The following is a 22,748-nucleotide window of genomic DNA, read 5'->3' as shown; positions in this document are numbered from 1 at the left end:
CCCTGCGGAGGACATGGCACAGGCCAGCCTGTGGCTCCCCCGGGATGTGGACTGCACTTGCGGTGGCTCCAGGGCTCAGTGAGGGGAGGAGGTGGTTCAGTGAAGCAGATGGAGGTCACACCCCCGCTGCTCCGATGCTCCCATAGACTCTGGGCCCAGCGGCCGCTGGCCATGTTCATTGGATGGCAAATGCATTAATGAAGAGCAGAGGCAGCGAGAAGCCGTCAAGATCGGGACACACTGCTCACAAATGCGGTGCCTTGGTGCAGTAAGCTGAGCCTCTGCAGTGCACGCAGGTTAAGGTCCTGGTCGCTTCACTCCCATCCGGCTCCCTGCTAGTGCACCTGGGAAAGCCGTGCTGGGGCTCTTGCACACCCCCAGGGACACCCAGATAAGCTCCTGGCTCCTGGTTTCTGAACAGCCCAGGCCTGGCTGTTGTAGTCATCTGGCGACTGAACCAGCGAATGGAAGATCTCTCTCTCTTAATTTTTATTGGTAAGTCAGATTTACAGAGAGGAGACACAGAGAGAAAGATCTTCTCTTTGCTGGCTCACTCCCCAAGTGCCACAAGGGCCAGATCCGATGCCAGGAGCTTCTTCCAGGTCTCCCACGCAGGTGCAGGGTCGTCCTCTGCTTTCCCAGGCCACAGGCAGGGAGCTGGATGGGGAGTGGGACAGCAGGGATTAGAACTGGCGCCCATATGGGATCCCGGGTGTTCAAGGTGAGGACTTTAGCCAGTAGGTTACCACACTGGGTCCAGAAGATCTCTCTTTGTCTCTCTCTCTCTTTGTAACTCTGCTTTTTGAATAAAAATAAATCTATCTTTAACAAAATATGAAACAATTCTATTTGATGAAATGATCTTTTTCCATTTGGTTTTACTGTGAAAACAGCCAAAAGACTGTGACATCTTGGGTTTTCCCGCTCCCATGAAAGAACAAAAGCCAACTAAAGCGTTCCCGGTCATGTCAGCAATGACGCCTGAGCTTTAGCGGAGCGCTTCGATTGGCCAGACGAGCCGCTTTTTAAAGGAAATGGTTAAACCTTTGCAGCCTTGACGGCCGAACGGCGGAATGGCGGTAACCATGGTGACGGTGACGTGGGCGGGGCCTCCCTGCGGAGCGCGCCGGAACTCGCCGAGGAAGTTTGGCCCGGCCGGCACGCCGTCGCTCGCGGTGCATTCTGGGCCGCCGCAAGATGGCGTCGTCCTAGGGGTGCTGGTGAGCGGAGTTGGAGTGCCGCCCCGGGCAGAGGACACGGCTCCCCGCGGCCGCGCGGCCCGCTCCCCAGGACCCGCTCTCAGGCAGCAGAGGCCCGCGGGCGCGCGATGGGCCGGTCCCGGCTGGGGCTGCCGCCGCACGGCCGAGAGAGGCCGGCGGAGGCCGAGGCGCGCTGACCGTCCCCGAGGCCGGCGGAGGCCGAGGCGCTGACCGTCCCCGAGGCCGGCGGAGGCCGAGGCGTCGGGGTCCCGCGGGGCCCAAAGTTTCTGACCGTGGGGGCGGCCGGAGGCGGGGGGACCTCCCGATCCGGACTCCCGACCCCCTTTCTGGGGTGCGCGCCCCGAGTGCGTCCCGGGACTCGCTCGTGTTGAAGGCTGGAGGTCATCGAGCGCCTGCTGCCCAGGACCCCGCCGATGGAGGCCGAGGTGCTGCAGGCGCCCCTGCTGGGGCTGGGAGAGGAGGACGAGCCCGACCTCACCGACTGGAACCTGCCCTTGGCCTTCATGAAGAAGAGGCATTGCGAGAAGATCGAGGGCTCCAAGTCCCTGGCCCAGAGCTGGCGGATGAAGGACCGGGTGAGTGGGGTCCCTTGCTGCCCCGAGTGAAGGTCTTGGTGAATGGGATCCCTCGGGGTCCCTGGGCGAAAGTCCGGGTAACTGGGGTCCCTTGGCGCCCCTGAATGGAGAACCAGAAAGTGGGGTCTCTCGGTGCCCTGAATGAAGGTCCAGGTGAGTGGGGTCTTTCGGGGTCCCTGGAGGAAAGTCCGGGTAAGTGGGGTTCCTTGGCACCCCCGGGTGAAGGTCTGAGTAAGTGATGTCGTTCGGCACCCCTGGTTAAAGAGCTGGATAAATGGGGGCCCCTTGGCGCTCTGTGACAAAGGTGTGGGCGAGCGAGTCTCGCAGCCCTGGATGAAGGTTCAGATAAGAGGCTCCCGGGTGCCTGGGGACCCAGAAGTGCGGAGCTGCGGACTGCCCTTGGCACGTGCGGCTCTCTTGTTCTTCTCTGGCATGTTACAAGACACTTAAAAGGCCTGCGTTTTCTATTTGAGAATGAAAGGCTTTTTTGGCTTAGTTCTTTGGGGTAGCGCCGGCTTGATGCGAGCTAGGTTTTATGCGTGAAGTCAGGCAGATGTGACGTGGCCGGCCGCCTTGCTGGGCTGCTGGCTCTGTCCAGTGCTCCGGGCTGCGACCACTTGGCACTGTCAGCCTGGGATCGGTACGTGGACCCATGTGCTAAGCCTGCTTTGGGGGCTTCTTTTTTCTTGTTTTAAAAAGATTTATTTGTTTTTATTGGAAAGTCAGATATACAGAGAGGAGGAGAGACAGAGAGGAAGATCTTCCATCCACTGATTCACTCCCCAAGTGGCCACAATGGCCAGAAATAAGCTGATCCAAAGCCAGGAGCCAGGAGCCTCTTCGGGGTCTCCCACGTGGGTGCAGGATCCCAAGGCTTCGGGCTGTCTTTGACTGCTTTCCCAGGCCACAGACAGGGAGCTGGATGGAAGCAGGACTGCTGGGACACAAACCAGTGCCCACATGGGATTCTGGCACTTACTGCACTGGGCCCGCTGCTTTGCTCTAACTTTAATATTGTCTACGTAGTTGAGGGATGCAAGCCCATGTGGGTCTCCAGTTAGGGTGTGGAGGGTCCAGGTATGGAGGAAGGTGGATGGGACAAACGCTTCAGTTGTTTTTTTTTCTCCAGTGTCCTTAGGGAGGGTCCACTCCTTGTTGTCAAACTCCATCAGCACCAGGGCTGGAGGGTGGTCATTTGATGATGCCCCAGAGACCCCGATGTGGGGAAGAGTGTTCTTGAGTGGTTTTGGTAGGTCTGAGAAGTTGAGGTTTTGTTGCTCCAAGGTTGAGTCCACCATAGTGCATCCACATGCCCAGGAACATGTTACTGGTGGAGTGATCCTACTTGTCGATGTCCCCTGCTGGCCTAGATGAGCCGCTGTCATGACCGTGCGCACGTGGGCATGCTGTCCACTGCACAGGCATCTGCAGCCGAGGAGGCCCGGTCCTGACACATCACTCAGGTCAGACCACACGGCCGGTTTGCCCTGTGGCCGAGGTCTGAGCCCAGTGGTCTAGTCAGGGAGCCCCTCCAGAAACCTCACGTGGAGTGGCCTCAGACTTGACTTGTGTGAGCCAGCCAGTGCAGGGTCAGATGGGTCCGTCACCTGCTCCGGAGAACACATTCTGGTGGATACAGCTGCCTGGTTAGTTCTGCCCCAGCCCAGCGTCTCTCACTTGAACTGATGGATGCTGACCAGCCCAGTCAGCCACAGACCCTTTTACTTACACCTGTCTAGCTGGGAGAGACCCCAGCAGTCCCCATCAGGCCCACTTCCTGCCCTGGTTTTTGTGTGTGCCAGTGTGTGCTGTGGCTGCGCCTGGTCTGTTCCACATCCCCTCTGGCGCTGCGCATACCCAGGGGTACTGCACTTCGGCTCAGCCTGACCTGAGCCCCCAGACCTGGCCCACATGTGTAGGTACTTGATCAGCCTTTGTCACCCACATGCCGGCTTACAGCCCTGGCTCTCATGCTCACCAGCAGGAGCTACAACCCAGCAGGGAAGCGCCCGTATCTCCCAGCCTCAGATCTTAGGCCTGCCAGGAGGTGCTGCAGTCCAGCCTGACATGACAGTCCTGGTGCTGCCAGAAGATGCTGTGGCCTGCCCAGCCTGACCTGCCCCTAGACTAGCCCACTGTCAGTCCCAGCCTGACCTGCCCCTAGACTAGCCCACTGTCAGTCCCAGCTCTTATGCTGACCAGGGAGGCAGTGGCCCAGCAAAAGAGTCTCTGAAGTTCTACCAGCCCCACCACCAGCCCCTGATCTCGCATGCACCAGTAGGTGCTGTGGCCCAGTCAGAGGTGACCTGCCACCAGGCTTGGCAATGGCTGGCAGGTGCTGCAGCCTGGCTCAGCCTGTCCTGCTCCCAGTCCCAGCTCTTGCTGTTGAATGCAGCAGTCTGGCCCAGCCTGGCCTGCCCCCAGCCCTCATGTAAACTGACAGGTGCTGCTATCTAACATGGCCTGGCCTGTGTCCTGTCTTGGGTCCTGCTTATGCCAGTGTGTGCTTTTGGAATGACCAAAAGCCCAGCCTACCCCTAGATCTGGCTCACACATTTGCTGTGGAGTGACCCAGCCCAGCCTGCCCCTAGATCTGGCTCACACGTTTGCTGATGGGTGCTGCAGCCCAGTCTGGCCTTCCCCTCCCCTTGATGAAGCTCTAAGGGCCTGGTCTTAGGACACGGGCAGGTGGGAGGTACCAGCTCCGAGGGTCCCATGCTGTGTGTACTCTTCCAGCTCAGCCTGCATGCATCCACCAAGGGGGTGGTGGTGCTACCTCTGCCCAGGGCACTTGTGTCTTGGTCCCTGCTCCCAGCAGCTTCCTCCTTGGCCCAGGCCCAGTGTTTGCTCCTTGTCTTGCTGGGTTTGCTGGTCTGTGCTTGCGGGCATGGGTCAGCCGACCTCAGTGATTGAGCACCTGTCTGGTGGCCCGAGCCCAGTGTATCAGTGAACGGCAGTGGCCATTTCGGCTGCTTCTGCAGGGTGGCCCTTGGCCCTGCAGCCAGACCTGGAGGGCGTGTGACAGGACGGGGGAGATCTCTGTGAGCCGGATGTCCTGTCCTTGGCTAGCAGAGGGCTGGCCCACCTCCTGGCCTCCAGCGTCTTTGCTTGGGGGGCGGGGCTCCCTCCTCAGCCTTCTTCCTTTCTGCTTCTTGGGTGAATGAAGGGGAGAGGAAGGAATTGGTTTTACCGCAGCTCTTAAGAATTCTCTTTAAGAATTCCTCTTTAGGGGACCTTTTTTGTTCCTTTGAAGTGCGGTTCGTTCTGCTGCCATAATTCTGGACTCAAACAATTTGAAATTGATGAATGGATATGTTTTTGACCTTTAATGTAAGCATTAATTTATGAGTGATTAGGTTATAAAGAAGCAGAGATGTTATCAGTCTTCGTTCCTACTGAGATGGCTGCTCGAGACGGAGCCGGGCAGATGCGCAGGTGTGCCAGGCGGACCTGCTGGGCCCCCCATGGGGCCTTCCTGGGAGGCCCTGCCATGGCTGACCCTGCGGAGTCAACAGGCGCTCAGCTAGAGGGGAACCCGTGTGGCTGGAGTGGGCCAGAACACAGGTGCACAGATAACGGAGCTGGCGTTTGGTGCTGTTCTGGTGGATTTCTGCGGCCTGCGAGCTGTGGAGCCGTGCTGGAGCTGGGGGCGGGGCTTGAGGGTCATGGGTCTTGCCAGTCAGTTTGCTTTTTCTTGAAAGCACAGAAAATTTTGAAGTGTGATGTCTTCCAGTTTTTGTTATTTGCACTAATGTAATTATTGCAAAGCACAGTGTGTAGGCTGGGGTGACTGCACACCAGCAGAGGCTGTTGCCGTACGAGTGCCGGTTCAAGTCCCGGCTGCTGCGCTTCCGACCTGCTTCGTGCGCATGCACCAGGGAGATCAGTGGGCGATGGCCCCCTTGGCCCCTTGCCATCCTGTGGGAGTCTGATGGAGCATCCCGCTCCTGGCTCCTGCCTTTGGCCTGGCCCAGCCCCTGCGGTTGTAACTGTTCGGGGAGTGAACCAGCAGATGGAAGAGCTCTGTGTTTCTCCTTCTCTGTCTCTACTCTGACTTTCAAATAAATAAATGAATACTTTGTAGAAGGAAAAACAGTGCGTACAGAATGTGGCCTGACACTGCAGATGAGACAGGTCCATTTGCGTGTGAGGTCGGCTCTGACGGTAGGGGCTCGTGAGCATCTGGGCTGGCCTGGTCACCTGGGCTGGCCTGGTCCCTCGCTTGAAGTGTCTACCAGAGCAGCCGCACCTGTGGCCCGGGCCACGGCCGCCACGCCCTGCGTGCAGTCTCCGTGTGGTGACCGATGTCCAATCCCGTCTGTTTTGTTGGCTCCTGTACTAACTTGGTGTCTTTTACCGATTCCTGAGGTTAACATTTTTTGCTAAAAGTCACCCCAGAGTCCAGGCACTCTGCTCCCCGCTCCCTGGCATCCTTGGAGATCCATGCCCATGCCTCCCATCAGCCGGGCTCCTTGCCGTGTTTGTGTTCACTTCTACCACTCCGTCCTTCCTTAAACAATTATTTTTATTTGAAATGCAGAATTAGAAAGAGAAATTGAGGAAGACACAGACAGAGAGCGAGCCTTCACCCACTGGTTTACTCCCCAGGTGCCTACTGTGGGCAGGAGCCCCATCTGGGTCTCCCACATGGGCACAGGGGGCAGGTGCTTGGGCCGTCCTCCATTGCTTTTCCAAGCCATTAGCAGGGTGCTGTGCCGGAAGTGGAGCGGCTGAGACTCCAGCTGGGTTGTGCTACAGGTGGCAGCTCTACTGGCTATGCCACAGCGCCAGCCCCTGGCTCCCTGCTCTTCCTGCTGGCATGTTCCAGGCCCGCGTGAGTGCTGTGTGTGGGTCAGTGATGTGCAGATGCCCAGCGGTCAGTGCCCTCAGGCAGCGTGTGGCCGGCCCTGATGCGACACAGCTGCTCTAAATTGGGGCTTCTTCCTTGGTCCTCCCTCACCCTCACCACCCGGTCTACTTCACACTTGACCCCGTCAAGGCCTGCTTGTGCTGGGCTCCTGCTGCTGTCCCAGCCCAGGCTGCCGCTGCTCCTGCGTTGGTGACACTGGTCTCCCGACAGTCTGTCTGCACTCCTTGTGCCGTGACTGATCTGCACAGTGCTCAGGCGTCTCCACGGAGCGTTGGTTGGACTCGGCCACTCCCTGGCCTGGTGCTGAGCGCCTGAGGAGGTGTGCGCTCTCTGCCCTTTCCTGGCATGACACGTGAGTGCCCTGGGTGCTCTTTGTAGCACACACCGAGTCCTTGTGCGGCCACTTGGAGAGGCTGCTTGCTTCTCGCCCAGGTGAACCTCTCCTTCACGGAGGCCTGGTCAGTGCTGGTGCCTGGCAGGGAGTAGATGAGGAGAGGGCTGGCTGTCGGAGGGTGGGCACACGTACCCACGTCCAGGAGGTGCCCGGCAGGGAGTAGATGAGGAGAGGGCTGGCTGTCGGAGGGTGGGCACACGTACCCACGTCCAGGAGGTGCCCGGCAGGGAGTAGATGAGGAGAGGGCTGGCTGTCGGAGGGTGGGCACACGTACCCACGTCCAGGAGGTGCCCGGCAGGGAGTAGATGAGGAGAGGGCTAGCTGTCGGAGGGTGGGCACACGTACCCACGTCCAGGAGGTGCCCGGCAGGGAGTAGATGAGGAGAGGCATGGCTGTCGGAGGGTGGGCACACGTACCCACGTCCAGGAGGTGCCCGGCAGGGAGTAGATGAGGAGAGGCATGGCTGTCGGAGGGTGGGCACACGTACCCACGTCCAGGAGGTGCCCGGCAGGGAGTAGATGAGGAGAGGGCTGGCTGTCGGAGGGTGGGCACACGTACCCACGTCCAGGAGGTGCCCGGCAGGGGGTAGATGAGGAGAGGGCTGGCTGTCGGAGGGTGGGCACACGTACCCACGTCCAGGAGGTGCCCGGCAGGGGGTAGATGAGGAGAGGGCTGGCTGTCGGAGGGTGGGCACACGTACCCACGTCCAGGAGGTGCCCGGCAGGGAGTAGATGAGGAGAGGGCTGGCTGTCGGAGGGTGGGCACACGTACCCATGTCCAGGAGGTGCCGGGCAGGGGGTAGATGAGGAGAGGGCTGGCTGTCGGAGGATGGGCACACGCACCACGTCCACATCTGGGCCGTCTGTCCTGAGGCTCAGTTACGTAGGTGTCCTTACCCCCGTGACTGCTGAGGGCTCACTCAGTGGCTTGGTCAGCCCGAGAGGACAGGGCACCTGAGAAACAGTGTAGTTAACAGGAGGAAACTTCCTAGGTGTCCCCTCCCAGCAATTTCCACTGAGACCGTGCCCCTGCAACAGCCCACTGGAGGGGCAGGCGGCGGCTGGCAGCACCAAGCCCGGGCAGGCGGGTAAGGTGATGCAGCCTTGCTTGGGGTGCCTGCCGGGGCCCTAGACCTGGAGCTCCCCCAGATCTGTACAGGAACCCAGGGGTTCCAAACCAATTTTATTGTTTGTTTGATTTGTTTAAAATACTGTATTTTTAAAAATTATTTTTCTTTGTTTGTAAGGCAAAATTACAAGGAGAGAAGAGGAAGCAGAGGTGGAGATATTCCATCCGCTGGTTCACTCTCGGATGGCCACCTGGCTGGAGCTGGGCTGCCCCAGACCAGGAGCCGGGAACTTCTTCCAGGTCTCCCATGTGCTGAATCCCCGTGCCTGGGGTTCCGTCCTCTGCTGCCTTCCCAGGCCATTAGCAGGGAGCTGGCTGGGAAGTGGAGCTGCCAGAATTAGAACCGGCGCCCATATGGGATCCCGGCGTGTTCAGGGCGAGGACTTTAGCCGCTAGGCCACGCTGCTGGGATTTTTTTTTTTTTTTTTAAATGTATGTGTTCACTTGAAAGGCAGAGTTAGCTTAGAGAGGGAGAGGTTTTCCGTTTGCCACTTCACTCGCTAGTTGGCCACAGTGGCTGGAGCTGGACTAGTCCAAAGCCAGGAGCTTCTTTTGGGTCTTCCATGTGGGTGAGGGGTCCCAAGCGTTGCGACCACCTTCTGCTGCTTTCTCAGGCACGTCGGCAGGGGTTGGATCTGGAATGGAGCAGCCGGAACTCTGGACAGGATAACTACTTGCTTACACCACAGCACCAGCCTGTCGAGTCTGGCCTTGCTGGAGGAGAGGCCTGGGCTGTTTCCTGCTCCAGTGGTCCTGAGTGATGGCGGGGGCTCTGACTGCTGGCACCCGGCGTGAGCCCATGAGGGGCACCAGGGGCTAGCCATTACTGTCCCCTCAGTGTGAGCCCAGTTTTTGGCACCTGTGGTAGTAGCTCTTAATGTCACCTTTGCCTTCCACTCACATGAAAATAAGACCCCGTTGCCCCTTGCGAATGTCCTTGGTGAAGTGCTGATGTGGCTGATTTGAACAGCTTTGGCCTGTGTCTCCTTTGTACTCTGCTGCTGGTGGGCCTGGTGGGCCTGGTGGGCCTGGTGGCTGCAGCAACTGCTGTGTTCAGGCCACTGGTGCCCTGAGGCTGGCTCTGAGGGTGGCAGTGCCCTGAGGCTGGCTCGGAGGGTGACAGTGCCCTGTGCAGGCTGGCTCTTGACAATGGACCAAGTGAGCTGCAGTTAAGGGGTGCCAGCTAGCCATGTGTGTTGCCAGTATAAGCCTGAGCGTTCCGGTTCAGGTCCTGCTGTGTGGGCCACTGGGAGTCCTTGAAAAGGCTGTGTTGACAGTGTGCTGCTTTATGCATTGGGCTTTTTGTTTGTTTGTTTGTTTGTTTGTTGCAGTTACAGAATGAGGTGTGTCCATTTTGGAAACATCTGCATAATTGAATGAATTTGTGTTTCCAAATGACCAGTGTCTGGCACTGTGGGTCATTCAGTCAGGCCAGCTGACTATTAATGTGCTGCAAATAGAAGTTCCTTTTTACGTTTTATTCAGATAGATTTTAGCAAACCGTGAAGAGATTACCGTTGAGATCAGCGTGGTGGCGTAGCAGGTTAAGCCACCTCTGCCCCAGTGCTCTACTTTTTGTTTTAATTTTATTTTTTATTTTTGATGTTTACATAGTCCACCACTGTGAGACCATTGTTTCCAAATCTTCCCCCCTTCCTCCTGTCTGGGGGAAGGAGGGAAATTAGGGGAGAAGCTGCACCTAGGCTGCCCACCAGCTCAGTACCCGGGGATGGGGAGTGGCCACCTGATGTCACTCCAGAGTCCCCGATGCGGAGCTTGCTCCAAGGGTTTGGGTCAGACGGTTTCGATAGTTCTGAAATGCTGTCGATCTTGCCAATCCAAGGATGAGGAATTCCTTCCAAGGTCCAGCTGCTGACGCAGTCCCCCTAGAGTCTCCATTCGCCCAGGTATTTGCTGCCAACGTTTGGCTGGGGTGGTTGAGCAGTTTGTTCTGCTCTCCTTCCTCGGAAGCAGGTGTCCTCTTCAGGCCCCAGTGGACTGCCGTATCCTCCATGTGGGCATGCCGTCCACTGCTCTGAGCCACTGAGGAGGCCCAGCTCTGACACATGCACTCCGTGGTCAGACCACAGATCCTGCAATTCTCCCCATAGTTGGAGGTCTGAGTCCAGCAGTTCAGCTGGACAGATTCCCAAAGAAACCTTATCTGAAGTGATCCCAGACCTGCTCTTATATGTGGTTGCCACTAAAGGGTCCATGTGACCCATGTCTGCCTACACACACACACTGGTGGTTGTGACTGCTCTAACACAGAGGCTTATGTAAACCAGTGGATGCTGTGGCCCAGCCCACGCCTACCCGCCACACACTTGGCCCTCATGTTCAGTAGTGGGACCTGTAGCCTAGTTGGGGCGACCCTAGTAACCCCCACCAGATCTGGTCCCAGCTCTGTTCCTGTGCTTACCAGTATATGCCCAACTTGGCCCAGTTGGTCCCACATCTCATTCAGCTCTTGTACGCATCAATGGTTGTTGAAACCTAGCTCAACCCAACTGATCACACTATCCAGCCCACACCCATGACACTAATGTGCAAGAGAAACAGCTCTGGGATCAGATTCTGAGGAGGACATGTGGGCCCACTCTGTGGGACTGCAGTTTCTGCTTGCTTGCATAAGAGCAGGGAGTGGTGACAGGCTGAGCTAGGCATGACCATGGAATCCTGCGACATTCGTGGGTACTGGGGTTGGGAACAGACCAGGCAGGTCCAGGCTGCAGCGCCCACAGGCACACCCAAGGATAGTGTGTGGGCTGGGCCATGCCACAGCATCCATCAGTTCATATAAAGGCTGGGATGGAGGGGGCAGATTATCTTGGATAAGGGCCTATCACCTGCACCCCCTGGCACATGTGAGATCTGGGCCCGGAGGTGGGCCTGATGGGGGAACTTGGGAAACTCCTCTGGTGGACCATGGCTCTTGCTGGTAGCTCTGCCAGTCAGCAAGTATGGGGTTGGTTCTGGAGGGGGGCAGGCTGAGCAGGGCCAAACCAACCTTAGCTCACTGGCATGTGCAGGAGCCAGGCTGGAGTGCAGGTCATGCTGGGCTAGGCTATCACACCTGCTGGTTTGTATGAGCCAGGAATGGGAGCAGACCGGATAGGGTTAGGCTGCAGCACCTGCCAGTGAGGGTTGGGACTGGGGGCGGGCTGTTGGCAGAGGCCAAGATGGGGGTGTGCTATGCCAAGCTGGGTCAGAGCAACCACTGGCATGCACAAGATCTGTGGCTGGGAACAGGCCTGGTTGGGGAGCTAAGGGGACACCCTGGCTGGATTGTTCCCCCTGGTGAGCGTGAGAGCTGGAGTGGGGGTGGCATTCTGGGCTGGACCTGACTGCAGTGTCCCTTGGCATGGGCATTGGCAGGGTCTGGGCTAGACTGCAGCACCCACTGGTGTAACTTGGAAGAGGGTCTGCAGGAATCTTTGCGTTGAAGTGTTTGTGTGGTTAAGAGAAAGCAGGGACTGGGCTGCAGCAAGTGCGGGGTTGGCCGGTGTCGGGCAGGGCCTGAAACTGGGAACAGGTGCCGTGTGCTGATGGAATCCGCCCTGTGCACTCCCCTTGCCTGAGGGAGGGCCTGGGGCCCTGGACGCCGCCTGGACCAGCCTCGGGAGAAGGTGCTGCCTGACGTGCAGGCACAGCGTGGTGGGCTGGAGGTCCTGGGTGAGTGTAGCGGGGACTGCCTCATGGCTCAGCGTGGGGGCTCCTGTTCCGGAGCACAGGGAAGTGGACACGGTCTGGCAAGGAACAGGTGAGCAGAGGCCTTTGGTCACTTACAGGCAGGGTGCTGTGTTCTCCGAGGGTGTCCAGGAGGGTCAGCAGGCGCGCTGGCCGAAGCTGCTCATGGGACTGGGTGGGGCTGGGCTACCAGCGGGAACATTTAGCTTTGTGTTGGCTGTATAAGCCATCTGCTTTGAATTATTTGATTTGTTGATGTATGAGGCAGACACGTGTACACACACACACACGCATATACACACACACGCATACACACACACACACACGCCTCGCCGACTGGCTTATTTCCCAGGTTGCCCTCAGTGACTGTGGCCAAAGCCAGGAGCTGGCGAGTAGGTCCAGGTCTCCCACATGAGTGACGGGGAGCAGTCCCTTGCGCCTTCATCCCTGCCTTCCAGGGTGTGTGTGAGCAGAAACCCAGAGTCCAGCTCCTGGCCTCCTTGGGACGAGTGCACCTGCTGCCTGGCCGAGTCCTGTCCGGGCTGAAGACTCGAGGCGACCACCGGCTGGGACTTCCTTTAATGGGTCCTTGTCTGGTGTCTCAGTGTGGCTGGTGACGGGGAGCAAGCTGCTTCAGAACTAAAGCTGGGAGTGTCACACACAGATGTCTTTGGCTGTGGGGGGTGCAGGGTCTGGAGCAGGAGGGAGACCGGCAGTGGGCAAAGCAGGTGGAGAGGGGCTGGTGGTGATCCTGGGAGAAGCCGGAAGGGTCACCACAGAGGACCCACGGCTGGAGGGCAGCAGGGTGCCGGTTGTGCTGGTCTGCCAGCCGTGAGGGTCACCACCGTGGGCAGGAGGGCAGCAGGGTACGGGTTGTGCTGGTCTGCCAGCTGTGAGGGTCACCGCCGTGGGCAGCAGGGCAGCAGGGTGCGGGTTGTGCCTGTCTGCCAGCCGTGAGGGTCACCGCTGTGGGCAGGAGGGCAGCAGGGTGCTGTGGAAGGTGGAGACAGCAGCCCCTGGTCCGAGTGTGGGCTGAAGTGTGGCCAGGGTTGCGTGTTTTGTGCTTGAGGCACGAGCTTTTCATTAGCCGTCTGAGGTGGATCTCGGGAGTCTGAAAGATACCTTCCCACTCGCTTTCCCAACAGCTGCCTGAGCAAGCACGCTAGCCTGGGGTTGTGTGTGATGCTGCCCTCCGAGCGGCTGGCTCGACCTGCCTTTGTTCAGAAGACATAGAAAGGAGTGTTCATGACATGTGGCATGTTTGTTTCCAAAAACTTGAAGTTTGACACTTTTTTCATTTTGTCTAACTATGTAGAAGATGCCATTTCGGTAATGTGTAGCATTATATTTTAATCCTTTAAACATGCTTAAATTTGTCAGGTATTGGTAGACGTGACTGCAGAGAATTTTTTGTTCTTAAGGATTTATTTATTTGAAAGTTAGGTGACAGAGTGAGAGAGATCTGTCTGCTGCTTCATTCCCCAAATGGCCGTCACGGCTGGGGTTGCGCTGGGCCAAAGCCAGGAGCTCGGCCGGGTCTCCCTCGTGGGTGGGTAGAGGGGGCCAAGTGCTTGGGCTGTTCTCTGCTTTCTCCAGCGGATCAGCAGGGGGCTGGAGCGGCAGCTGAGCAGCCAGGGCTTGGAGCGGCGCTTGTGCTTTGCCCTGGACCCACAGCACAAGCCCCCCCCACCCCGTTTGCTTCGATTGGCAGACAGACCAGTGGAGGGAAGGCGCCCAGCTGCTGGCTTGCTTCGTCCATGCTTGGGGCATTAGGGGCAAAGCAGAAACTAGGCTGGCAAGTGGAGCTCGGAATTTTCACTGCCTGGGGAAGTACAGACGTGGTGCGGGGACTAAGGGGCCCGGAGGGGACAGGCCTTGGCTTCCTTCTCCGTCCTCCCGGCCCATCCCGTTCTGCACAGGAGCCAGTGCTCCTGAGGGTGTTGGCAGGAGGTCTGGTCAGGTAGGAGACTGTGAGTCTGCTTGGGGACACTGTCCAGGGAAGGGCCAGAGCCACGTGGCGAGTGGAGCACTCACCAACAGCAGGTGTGTCTTTCCCGTGGGGGATTCTGTGGAAACAGCTCTGGGAACCTGCCGGGGAGAGTGCAGGGGGCAAGCCCTCTGGTCCCCGGGCTGTCTGGCCGTCTGCTGCGCGTGCTGAGCGTGAGGGTAGGCAGGCCTGGCCCCAGCCTGGCCCTTGCTTGCTGCTGGGGTCTCTGTCTCCTGTATTCTCCCTAGGTGGACTTGCTGCCGCCCCTGGGTACCCACGGAGGGCGCGGGGTGTGGCTTTGGGATTGGCCCGAGCGTCACTCCTCTGTTGGGTCCTTGCACTCCCCTCTGCTGGACCCGGAGTTCCTCACCGAGGTCTGGCCTGGAGTCTCCTCCAGGTGCTCTGGTTGGAGGCAGAGCCTTCTAAGTTTCTGTTTCAGGAGCCTACCTTCTGGTTCTTCAGCAAAAGGGAGCAGGTGGCGGCCACTGAGTCGGTGGGGTCACTGCTGTGCCCAGTCTGAGAACCAGCAGGGAGCTTCCAAGGCCTGGACCCCAGCCCTGTGCACTCTTGGTCCTGCTGGGAGCGTGTTGAGACGAGCCACCTTTACTGTCCCGGCTCATGATGCATGACATAGTGTCACGTTAGTGCCTTATGTCTCATTTCAGACTGGATCAGAGCTTATGTTTTCTCACATTAAGTATATAATTACAATTTTGCTTAACTGCATGTATATTTGGGAAATGGTTGCCAAATTGCTCCTGATGGTCTTTTATCTTTGAGAAGAATTTTAAAAAATTTATTCCTTGGAGAGAGAGGTAGAGAGAACAAGTGAGGGGTTGGGGAGATGGAGTGGTCTGCCTGCCGGCTCGCTTCCCGGACGCTGAGCAGCTGAGAGCGATGGAGCGCGGTGTCGGCTCTCTAGTGACCTGAGCCGCTGCGCTGTCCTGGGGCCCCTGATTAGGCCACTGTAGTGAGGACGTGGCCAGGCCTTCAGCTCTCAGTGTCCTCACTGTGCCGGCTGATCCCGGAGCCCAGGACCTACCCCAGGACACCCAGGTCCAGGAGCCCGGTGGGGCAGGGCAGGTCTGGGCCCTTTCCGGGATGCTGTGGGTAGTTTGTGGTTGACTCTAGATTTTTTTTTGTTCGTTTTGTGCCTTACTCATAGAGATGTGTTTTAGAAATCGTTATGTTAATTTTTTACAAATGGAGTACCTAGGGGATTGTTGTTGTAGAATTGTGTGTTTTCAGGCTGAGAATAATTAATTTAAGCCAATGAGAAGAGCTGGCATTGTAAGATTGTCCCAGTTAGTCATCCAGGAGTATGTTTGTTACAGTGTTCATTCATCCATTTACTTAGTATTTATTTGTTTATTTAGGTTTATTCTCATTGGGAAGAAAGGTTTACAGAGAGAGAGATCTTCCATCTGCTGATTCACTCCTCAGGCTGTTGCAACGGCTAAAACTGAGCTGATCCCAAAGCCAGGAGCCAGAAACCTCTTCTTGGTCTCCCTCGTGGGCGCAGGGTCCCCAGGCTTTGGGCCGTCCGCTCACGCTCGTGGGTGCAGGGTCCCCAGGCTTTGGGCCGTCCTCGCTCTCGCTCGTGGGTGCAGGGTCCCCAGGCTTTGGGCCGTCAGTTCTCCCTCGTGGGCGCAGGGTCCCCAGGCTTTGGGCCGTCCGCTCTCCCTCGTGGGCGCAGGGTCCCCAGGCTTTGGGCCGTCAGCTCTCCCTCGTGGGTGCAGGGTCCCCAGGCTTTGGGCCGTCCTCGCTCCCACATGGGCGCAGAGTCCCCAGGCTTTGGGCCGTCAGCTCTCCCTCGTGGGTGCAGGGTCCCCAGGCTTTGGGCCGTCCGCTCTCCCTCGTGGGCGCAGGGTCCCCAGGCTTTGGGCCGTCAGTTCTCCCTCGTGGGCGCAGGGTCCCCAGGCTTTGGGCCGTCCGCTCTCCCTCGTGGGCGCAGGGTCCCCAGGCTTTGGGCCGTCCGCTCTCGCTCGTGGGTGCAGGGTCCCCAGGCTTTGGGCCGTCCTCGCTCCCACATGGGCGCAGAGTCCCCAGGCTTTGGGCCATCCTCTCTCCCTTGTGGGTGCAGGGTCCCCAGGCTTTGGGCCGTCCGCTCTCCCACGTGGGCACAGGGTCCCGAGGATTTGGGCTGTCAGCTCTCCCACGTGGACGCAGGGTCCCCAGGCTTTGGGCCATCCGCTCTCCCACGTGGGCGCAGGGTCCCCAGGCTTTGGGCCGTCCGCTCTCCCACGTGGGCGCAGGGTCCTGAGGATTTGGGCTGTCAGCTCTCGCTCGTGGGCGCAGGGTCCCCAGGCTTTGGGCCGTCCGCTGCTCTCTCCCTCGTGAGCGCAGGGGCTGGGTGGGAGGTGGAGCTCCGGTAGATTTCTGATGCCAGGGAAGAGCGTGGTGTCGGGATGTGCTGTGATGGAGACATTCCCAGGAACGTGGTGGGACAGCTTCTGTGATGCGGTCCTCTGTGTGTTCAAAAGCCACATTGGTGATAATCGGAGCTGTGGAAAGACACACTGTGAACAGGAATGGGGATTGCGATCAGTGGAATTTTGTTCATAAACATTTATGTTTTCCTGTGCTTTTAAAAATACATTTATTTGGGCCTGGTGTGATAGCATAGTGGTTAAAGTCCTTGCTGGGATCCCATATGATTGCCGGTTCTAGTCCCGGCAGCCTTGCTTCCCATCCAGCTCCCTGCTTGTGGCCTGGGAAAGCAGTCAAGAATGGCCCAACGCGTGGGAGACCCAGAAGAGCTCCTGGCTCCTGGCTTCGGATTGGCTCAGCTCCAGCCATTGTGGTTACTTGAGGAATGAACCATTGGACGGACGGTCTTTCTCTCTGTCTCTCCTCCTCTCTGTGTATCTGCCTTTCCAATAAAAATAAATCAATCTTTAAAAACAAAAAAACTATTTATTTGAAATGGAAGAGAGGATTGCTTCTCAAGTGCCTGGCAGCCAGGGCCGGGACTCAGTGCAGGTGTCTGTGCTGTGGCCAGGGGCCATCGCGGCTGCTGCCCAGGGGCCATTGCTCCAGGGGAGCGTGGGGAGCAGGGCTGCGGCCCCAGCCACCCGGGGATGGGATGCAGGTCTCCAAGGGAGGCTTAAGCTTTCCGGTGTGGGGCGTTCCAGCGGGTGCTTGTCAGCCTGGTCTCTGCTGTGTTCCGCGTTGAAATTAGCAGCCAGCAGTGCTTGCTGTCTGGTCCTTAACCTAGAAACGCCAGGGCCGAGTGATGGTCGCTTGGGGCTGTCCTCTTGGCGTCTCCCGGCTCGCTCCTCGTTCTCACACCCTTCTCCGGACCCCAGACCCCGGGCTACGTGTTCTGCTGGAGGGCCGCATTTTCCCTGGCGTTCCAAGGACTCCCTGGCCTCAATGCAAGGTCTCACCAGGTTCTGCTGTGGCAGTGGGCTCTGCTCAGCTCAGGGCCCCCCTCATGGTGCTTCCTTTCTCAGGGCCATGCACTTGTATTACCACAACAGCTCAGTGGGTGTTGTCCTCAGCTTAGTGTCGAAATAAAAACTGGGCCTTGGCTGCAGACAGAGCAGTTTTATTTGCCAAGTGACCAGGTGAATGTAGAAAGAAGGGGGAGGGGAAGCACCTCCCAGGAGAGGGCACGGAGGTGGGGGTCCTCTGGAAAGGGGGAGACTGGGAAGGTTTGAGGGAGGGTCTTGGGATGTTTAGCATTCCCTGACCCCTGCTTGTCTGGGCAGGAGCCTGTGGGGAGACATTCCCCCATGGGAAATGGCTGGGCAGTTCTTGCGCCGCCCCGGAAGGTGTGTAAGAGGTGGCTCTGCTCATTGCGGTGTGCATGCTGGGGGCCTGGCGAGACAGGAGGCGGCCCTGCTGAGGCTCATGGGCACGGCTTGCACGCTCTTGTTAAACGAGTGAGCTCACAGTGGTTTCTTCACAGTAAACCGGGGTGTGTGTTGGAGTTTTGTTCTTTTCACTGAACCCAACTTTCCCCCAGTGGAATTTTACCGACCAACTATGGCATTACAGTTTAGGATTATGTCGGCACATTAAATTAATAGCACAGATTAAGGTTTGGGCGAGTTCAACTCCTGAGATCTGCAGACAGGTAATTTCCAAGTCTGGCTTTGGCCGCCTTCCTGTGATAGCAGCATTTGCATTTCATTTGGGCTTTATAAAGCCTGGTAGGTCAGGAGTTGACGCTGAAATAAATGTTAGGCATGTAAGAGGATTTCAGACTGAAGAATCAAATCCTCCTGCTTTGCTGTTGGGACTTAAACTGGGCACTTGGTCACGCAGCCTGAGGCTGCCGCGAGGGCTCCAACGGTGGCCCGGAGACTGCGGTGCATGGGGGCTGTGGGTCTTTCTTTTCAGCTACAGAAAAGCAATTTGTCTGCTTCGGATTGTGTACTGCACCGTGTCTAGGAGCATGGCCTATGTGTCCCCCAGAGAACAGACCCTGGACTCACGGGTGCTCAGTGTCCGTGGCCCCGCATGGCCTGTGTGTCCCCCAGAGGACAGACCCTGACTGACGGGGTTCAGTGTCCGTGGCCCCGCATGGCCTGTGTGTCCCCCAGAGGACAGACCCTGACTCACGGGTGCTCAGTGTCCGTGGCCCCGCATGGCCTGTGTGTCCCCCAGAGGACAGACCCTGACTCACAGGGCTCAGTGTCCGTGGCCCCGCATGGCCTGTGTGTCCCCCAGAGGACAGACCCTGACTCACGGGTGCTCAGTGTCCGTGGCCCCGCATGGCCTGTGTGTCCCCCAGAGGACAGACCCTGACTGACGGGTGCTCAGTGTCCGTGGCCCCGCATGGCCTGTGTGTCCCCCAGAGGACAGACCCTGACTCACGGGTGCTCAGTGTCCGTGGCCCCGCATGGCCTGTGTGTCCCCCAGAGGACAGACCCTGACTGACGGGGCTCAGTGTCCGTGGCCCCGGGGGAAGTGGTCTTGTGTTGGGATTCTAGATGTCGCCTGCTGTACTCCTGCCACTTTAGAGTGTCTGGGGTTCTCTGCTTGCTGGCATTTGAGAGTACGCTTTGTTTCTCTAATTGCATGCACTGCTGTGTAGACGGTCTTCACGGGTGTGCTGTGCCAGGGGCGTCTCCTTGTACATACACTACCATGGGCTCTCCATAAGTGTGCAGTGCTCACACATCTCCTTGGCACAAGCATGAGTGGGGTTGGCGAGCGTGCGGCACGGGGTGCTGTGCTGCCTTCTGAGTGCTCTGGCTTCGCTGCAGGCATGAGGCTGCCTCCTGGCTTCTCTGTTGAGGTGGCCGCCCATCCGTCTGTCTGAAGGCCGTGGGGAATGTTCCTGGCACCAGCCTTACAAGTTGGCCTTGCAAGGGTTCCTGGCCAACGCCAGGGTCCACCATTGGCCTTGTATCCCTGCCCACCCCAGGTTCCCCGCGTGTTGGTGCTGTGCTGTGTGCTTGGACGCAGCGTGAGCCCCGTGTGCCATTGCTGTGCCATGTGCTTGGACGCAGCATGAGCCCCGTGTGTCATTGCTGTGCTGTGTGCTAGGATGCAGCGTGATCAGAGCCAATCCAAAGCCAGGAGCCAGGAGCTCTTCCAGGTCTCCCACACGGGTATAGGCTCCCAAGGCTTTGGGCCATCCTCGACTGCTTTCCCAGGCCACAGGCAGGGAGCTGGATGGGAAGTGGAGCTGCCGGGATATGAATTGATGCATGTACAGGATCCTAGCATGCAAGGTGAGGACTTTAGCCACTAGGCTCCTACGCAGGGCCCAAGGTTAGTATTTTTGAGTTCAAAATTTAGAATGTGTTAACCTGCGTGTAGTCATAGTTTTTACAAATAGTGTTGCTTTTTTTGAGTTGCTTTGTTTTGAATTCCTGCTTAACTAACATGTTTGTGTCCTTGTCTGACAAGAGGCCGCAGGAGTGTGGCTGCTTCCCAACCCCGGGAGCCTGCAGGCCTGGCTTGGCTGCCACAGGTGCCTGTCCCTGTCCCGTCCCTGTCCCGTCCCTGTCCCGTCCCTGTCCTGTCCCTGTCCCATCCCTGTCCCGTCTCTGTCCCGTCCCCCTCCTGTCCCTGTCCTGTCTCTGTCCCGTCCCCCTCCTGTCTCTGTCCCGTCCCTGTCCCGTCCCCCTCCCGTCCCCCTCCCGTCCCCCTCCCGTCCCCCTCCCGTCCCCCTCCCGTCCCCCTCCCGTCCCCCTCCCGTCCCCCTCCCGTCCCTCTCTGCCTTGGTGCTCCTACCACGCTCCTGTGCCTGGAATGGGAGCTGCTGCATTGTGGTTTGCTGCTTTATTCTTCTTACCTTTTAAAAAATTCATAGGTATAAGGGCAATATCACAGAAGATGTGAGAAGGCCCAGAAAGCAGTGCTAAAATGGTTATGATAATAATATAGTCCTGCAAGCTGCTGAAAATGAATATTGGGCTTTCGCTTCCTGTCACCTTTCACGTGTGTCTCCTGCTGACTCTCCTATCTGGACTGTGTCCTGGGCCATTTTCCAGTTGACCAGTTTACTTCTAGCTGTTTTTACTATGTCTCCTTGGGGGTCCACCTTTGAACCAGTTTGGGGCTGGTTTCTCTTGCGCAGCATCCTACACCTTCCATGCGGTAGATCTCTGGGTTCCTGTCCACAACGGTGGGAGGGCAGGAGCTGGGTGATGGGAACGGGCCACAATTGGGCACGGCTCCGTGTGCACACAGCAGCGCCCACTCCCGGCTGGCCACGGCTCCGTGTGCACACACATCAGCACCCGCCCCCGGCTGGCCACGGCTCCGTGTGCGCACACATCAGCGCCCGCCCCCGGCTGGCCACGGCTCCGTGTGCGCACATATCAGCGCCCGCCCCCGGCTGGCCACGGTTCCGTGTGCGCATACATCAGCGCCCGCCCCCGGCTGGCCACGGCTCCGTGTGCACACAGCAGCGCCCACCCCCGGCTGGCCACGGTTCCGTGTGCACACACAGCAGCGCCCACCCCCGGCTGGCCACGGCTCTGTGTGCACACAGCAGCGCCCACCCCCGGCTGGCCACGGCTCTGTGTGCACACACATCAGCGCCCGCCCCCGGCTGGCCACAGTTCCGTGTGCACACAGCAGCGCCCACCCCCGGCTGGTCACGGCTCCGTGTGCACACAGCAGCGCCCACCCCCGGCTGGCCACGGCTCTGTGTGCACACACATCAGCGCCCGCCCCCGGCTGGCCACGGCTCCGTGTGCACACACATCAGCGCCCACCCCCGGCTGGCCACGGTTCCGTGTGCACACAGCAGCGCCCACCCCCGGCTGGCCACGGCTCTGTGTGCACACACATCAGCGCCCACCCCCGGCTGGCCACGGCTCCGTGTGCACACAGCAGCGCCCGCCCCCGGCTGGCCACGGCTCCGTGTGCACACAGCAGCGCCCGCCCCCGGCTGGCCACGGCTCCGTGTGCACACACATCAGCGCCCGCCCCCGGCTGGCCACAGTTCCGTGTGCACACAGCAGCGCCCACCCCTGGCTGGCCACGGCTCTGTGTGCACACAGCAGCGCCCACCCCCCGGCTGGCCACGGCTCCGTGTGCACACAGCAGCGCCCGCCCCCGGCTGGCCACGGCTCCGTGTGCACACAGCAGCGCCCGCCCCCGGCTGGCCACGGCTCCGTGTGCACACAGCAGCGCCCGCCCCCGGCTGGCCACGGCTCTGTGTGCACACAGCAGCGCCCACCCCCGGCTGGCCACGGCTCCGTGTGCACACAGCTGCTGCTGCCTTCTCCAAGGTTCATCTCGCTCTCCACTGCCCAGAACGGTTCCTCTTCTGGGGTTTAGGGGCACACTGTGTCTTTTGCTTTCTTTTTCTTCTGGGGAACAAGGTAGATCGCCAGAATGCACGGTTGGTGATTTGCAATGAAAAGCGCTCCCATTTTTGGGTAAAACCCATGACCGGCATAACCTGAGATCTCTCCAGCTGCTGTGCAGCCGCTTCGCAGCAGGTCCCTTGTGGTTGTATGGTGTGTGTCGGGGCGAGCTGTCCCTGCAGCTCCGGCCCTATGGCCTCAGTGCAGCATCACAGTGAGGCTGTCTTTGGCCCGGAGTCCCTGGACTTCTGAGGTCCTCGCTGCCAGCGTTGGTTTCTTCACAGCCCAGGACCATGTGTGAAGTCCCTCCTTGGCCCTGCTGTGCGGGGCGGACAGATGGAGGTCACAGCCCGAGCCTGCTGGCCTTGGGGGGTCTCCCGCTGATGGTCAGTGTGCTCTCCACCTGGGATTGGTTGGGCACCCGCCACCATGGTGCTCAGCTGTGGCTGCGCCGGGTCTGTCCCATTTGTATAAGGTGATTGTCATATCTCTGTGGACTCCGGATCGATTCACTGGTCTTATCCATGGTCTTTTCCACTGAGTCATTCACAATCAGCCAAGTGTGTATTCCACATGTTTCATCAAGGAGTAGCATTGGGTACAGCTGTCTTGTGTCTTCCTTGCTGTGTCTGCTGGCACTGTGTGCCCACCACCTGCCTGCCTCCAGGGCCACCCTCTCTGCAAGACCTGGACTCCGGCCTCCTGGCCAGGAGAGGGTGAACAGCTAAGATGCAGCCTGATTCGCTTTGCTATCTTTTCTTTTTTAAAAAAAGATTGATTTATTTTTATTGGAAAGGCAGATATACAGAGAGGAGGACAGACAGAGAGGAAGACCCTACATCCCCAAGTGGCCGCAATGGCCAGAGCTGAGCCAATCCAAAGCCAGGAGCCTCCCCCTGGTCTGCCACGGGGCGCAGGGTCCCAAGGCTTTGGGCCGTCCTCGACTGTTTTCCCAGGTCACAAGCAGGGAGCTGGATGAGAGTGGGGCAGGTGGGACATGAACTGGTGTCCATATGGGATCCTGGTGCATACAAAGCAAGGACTTTAGCTACTAGGCTACCACACTGGGTCCTGGCTTCGTTATGTTAAAGACATGCCATTGGTTT

At 58.6% G+C, this 22,748-nt stretch overlaps 1 protein-coding gene across 2 annotated transcripts in view; it reads left to right on the top strand.

Moving 5' to 3' along the window:
• The first annotated feature begins 1,622 nt into the window (after positions 1–1,622).
• The window catches only part of RPTOR (regulatory associated protein of MTOR complex 1), a 226,148-nt gene continuing 205,022 nt past the window's right edge, over positions 1,623–22,748 (top strand). For both annotated transcript variants that reach the window (XM_058675485.1, XM_058675484.1), the window contains exon 1: positions 1,623–1,795. In XM_058675485.1, coding sequence (XP_058531468.1) covers positions 1,634–1,795 — 162 coding nt within the window. In that variant the 5' untranslated portion in view covers positions 1,623–1,633. The remainder of the gene's footprint in view (positions 1,796–22,748) is intronic.

This window comes from Ochotona princeps, chromosome 17, assembly GCF_030435755.1.
Source record: "Ochotona princeps isolate mOchPri1 chromosome 17, mOchPri1.hap1, whole genome shotgun sequence".
Lineage (NCBI taxonomy): Eukaryota > Metazoa > Chordata > Mammalia > Lagomorpha > Ochotonidae > Ochotona > Ochotona princeps.
The sequence above is the reverse complement of the archived record's forward strand: the minus strand, read 5'-3'. Positions and strand labels throughout refer to the sequence as shown.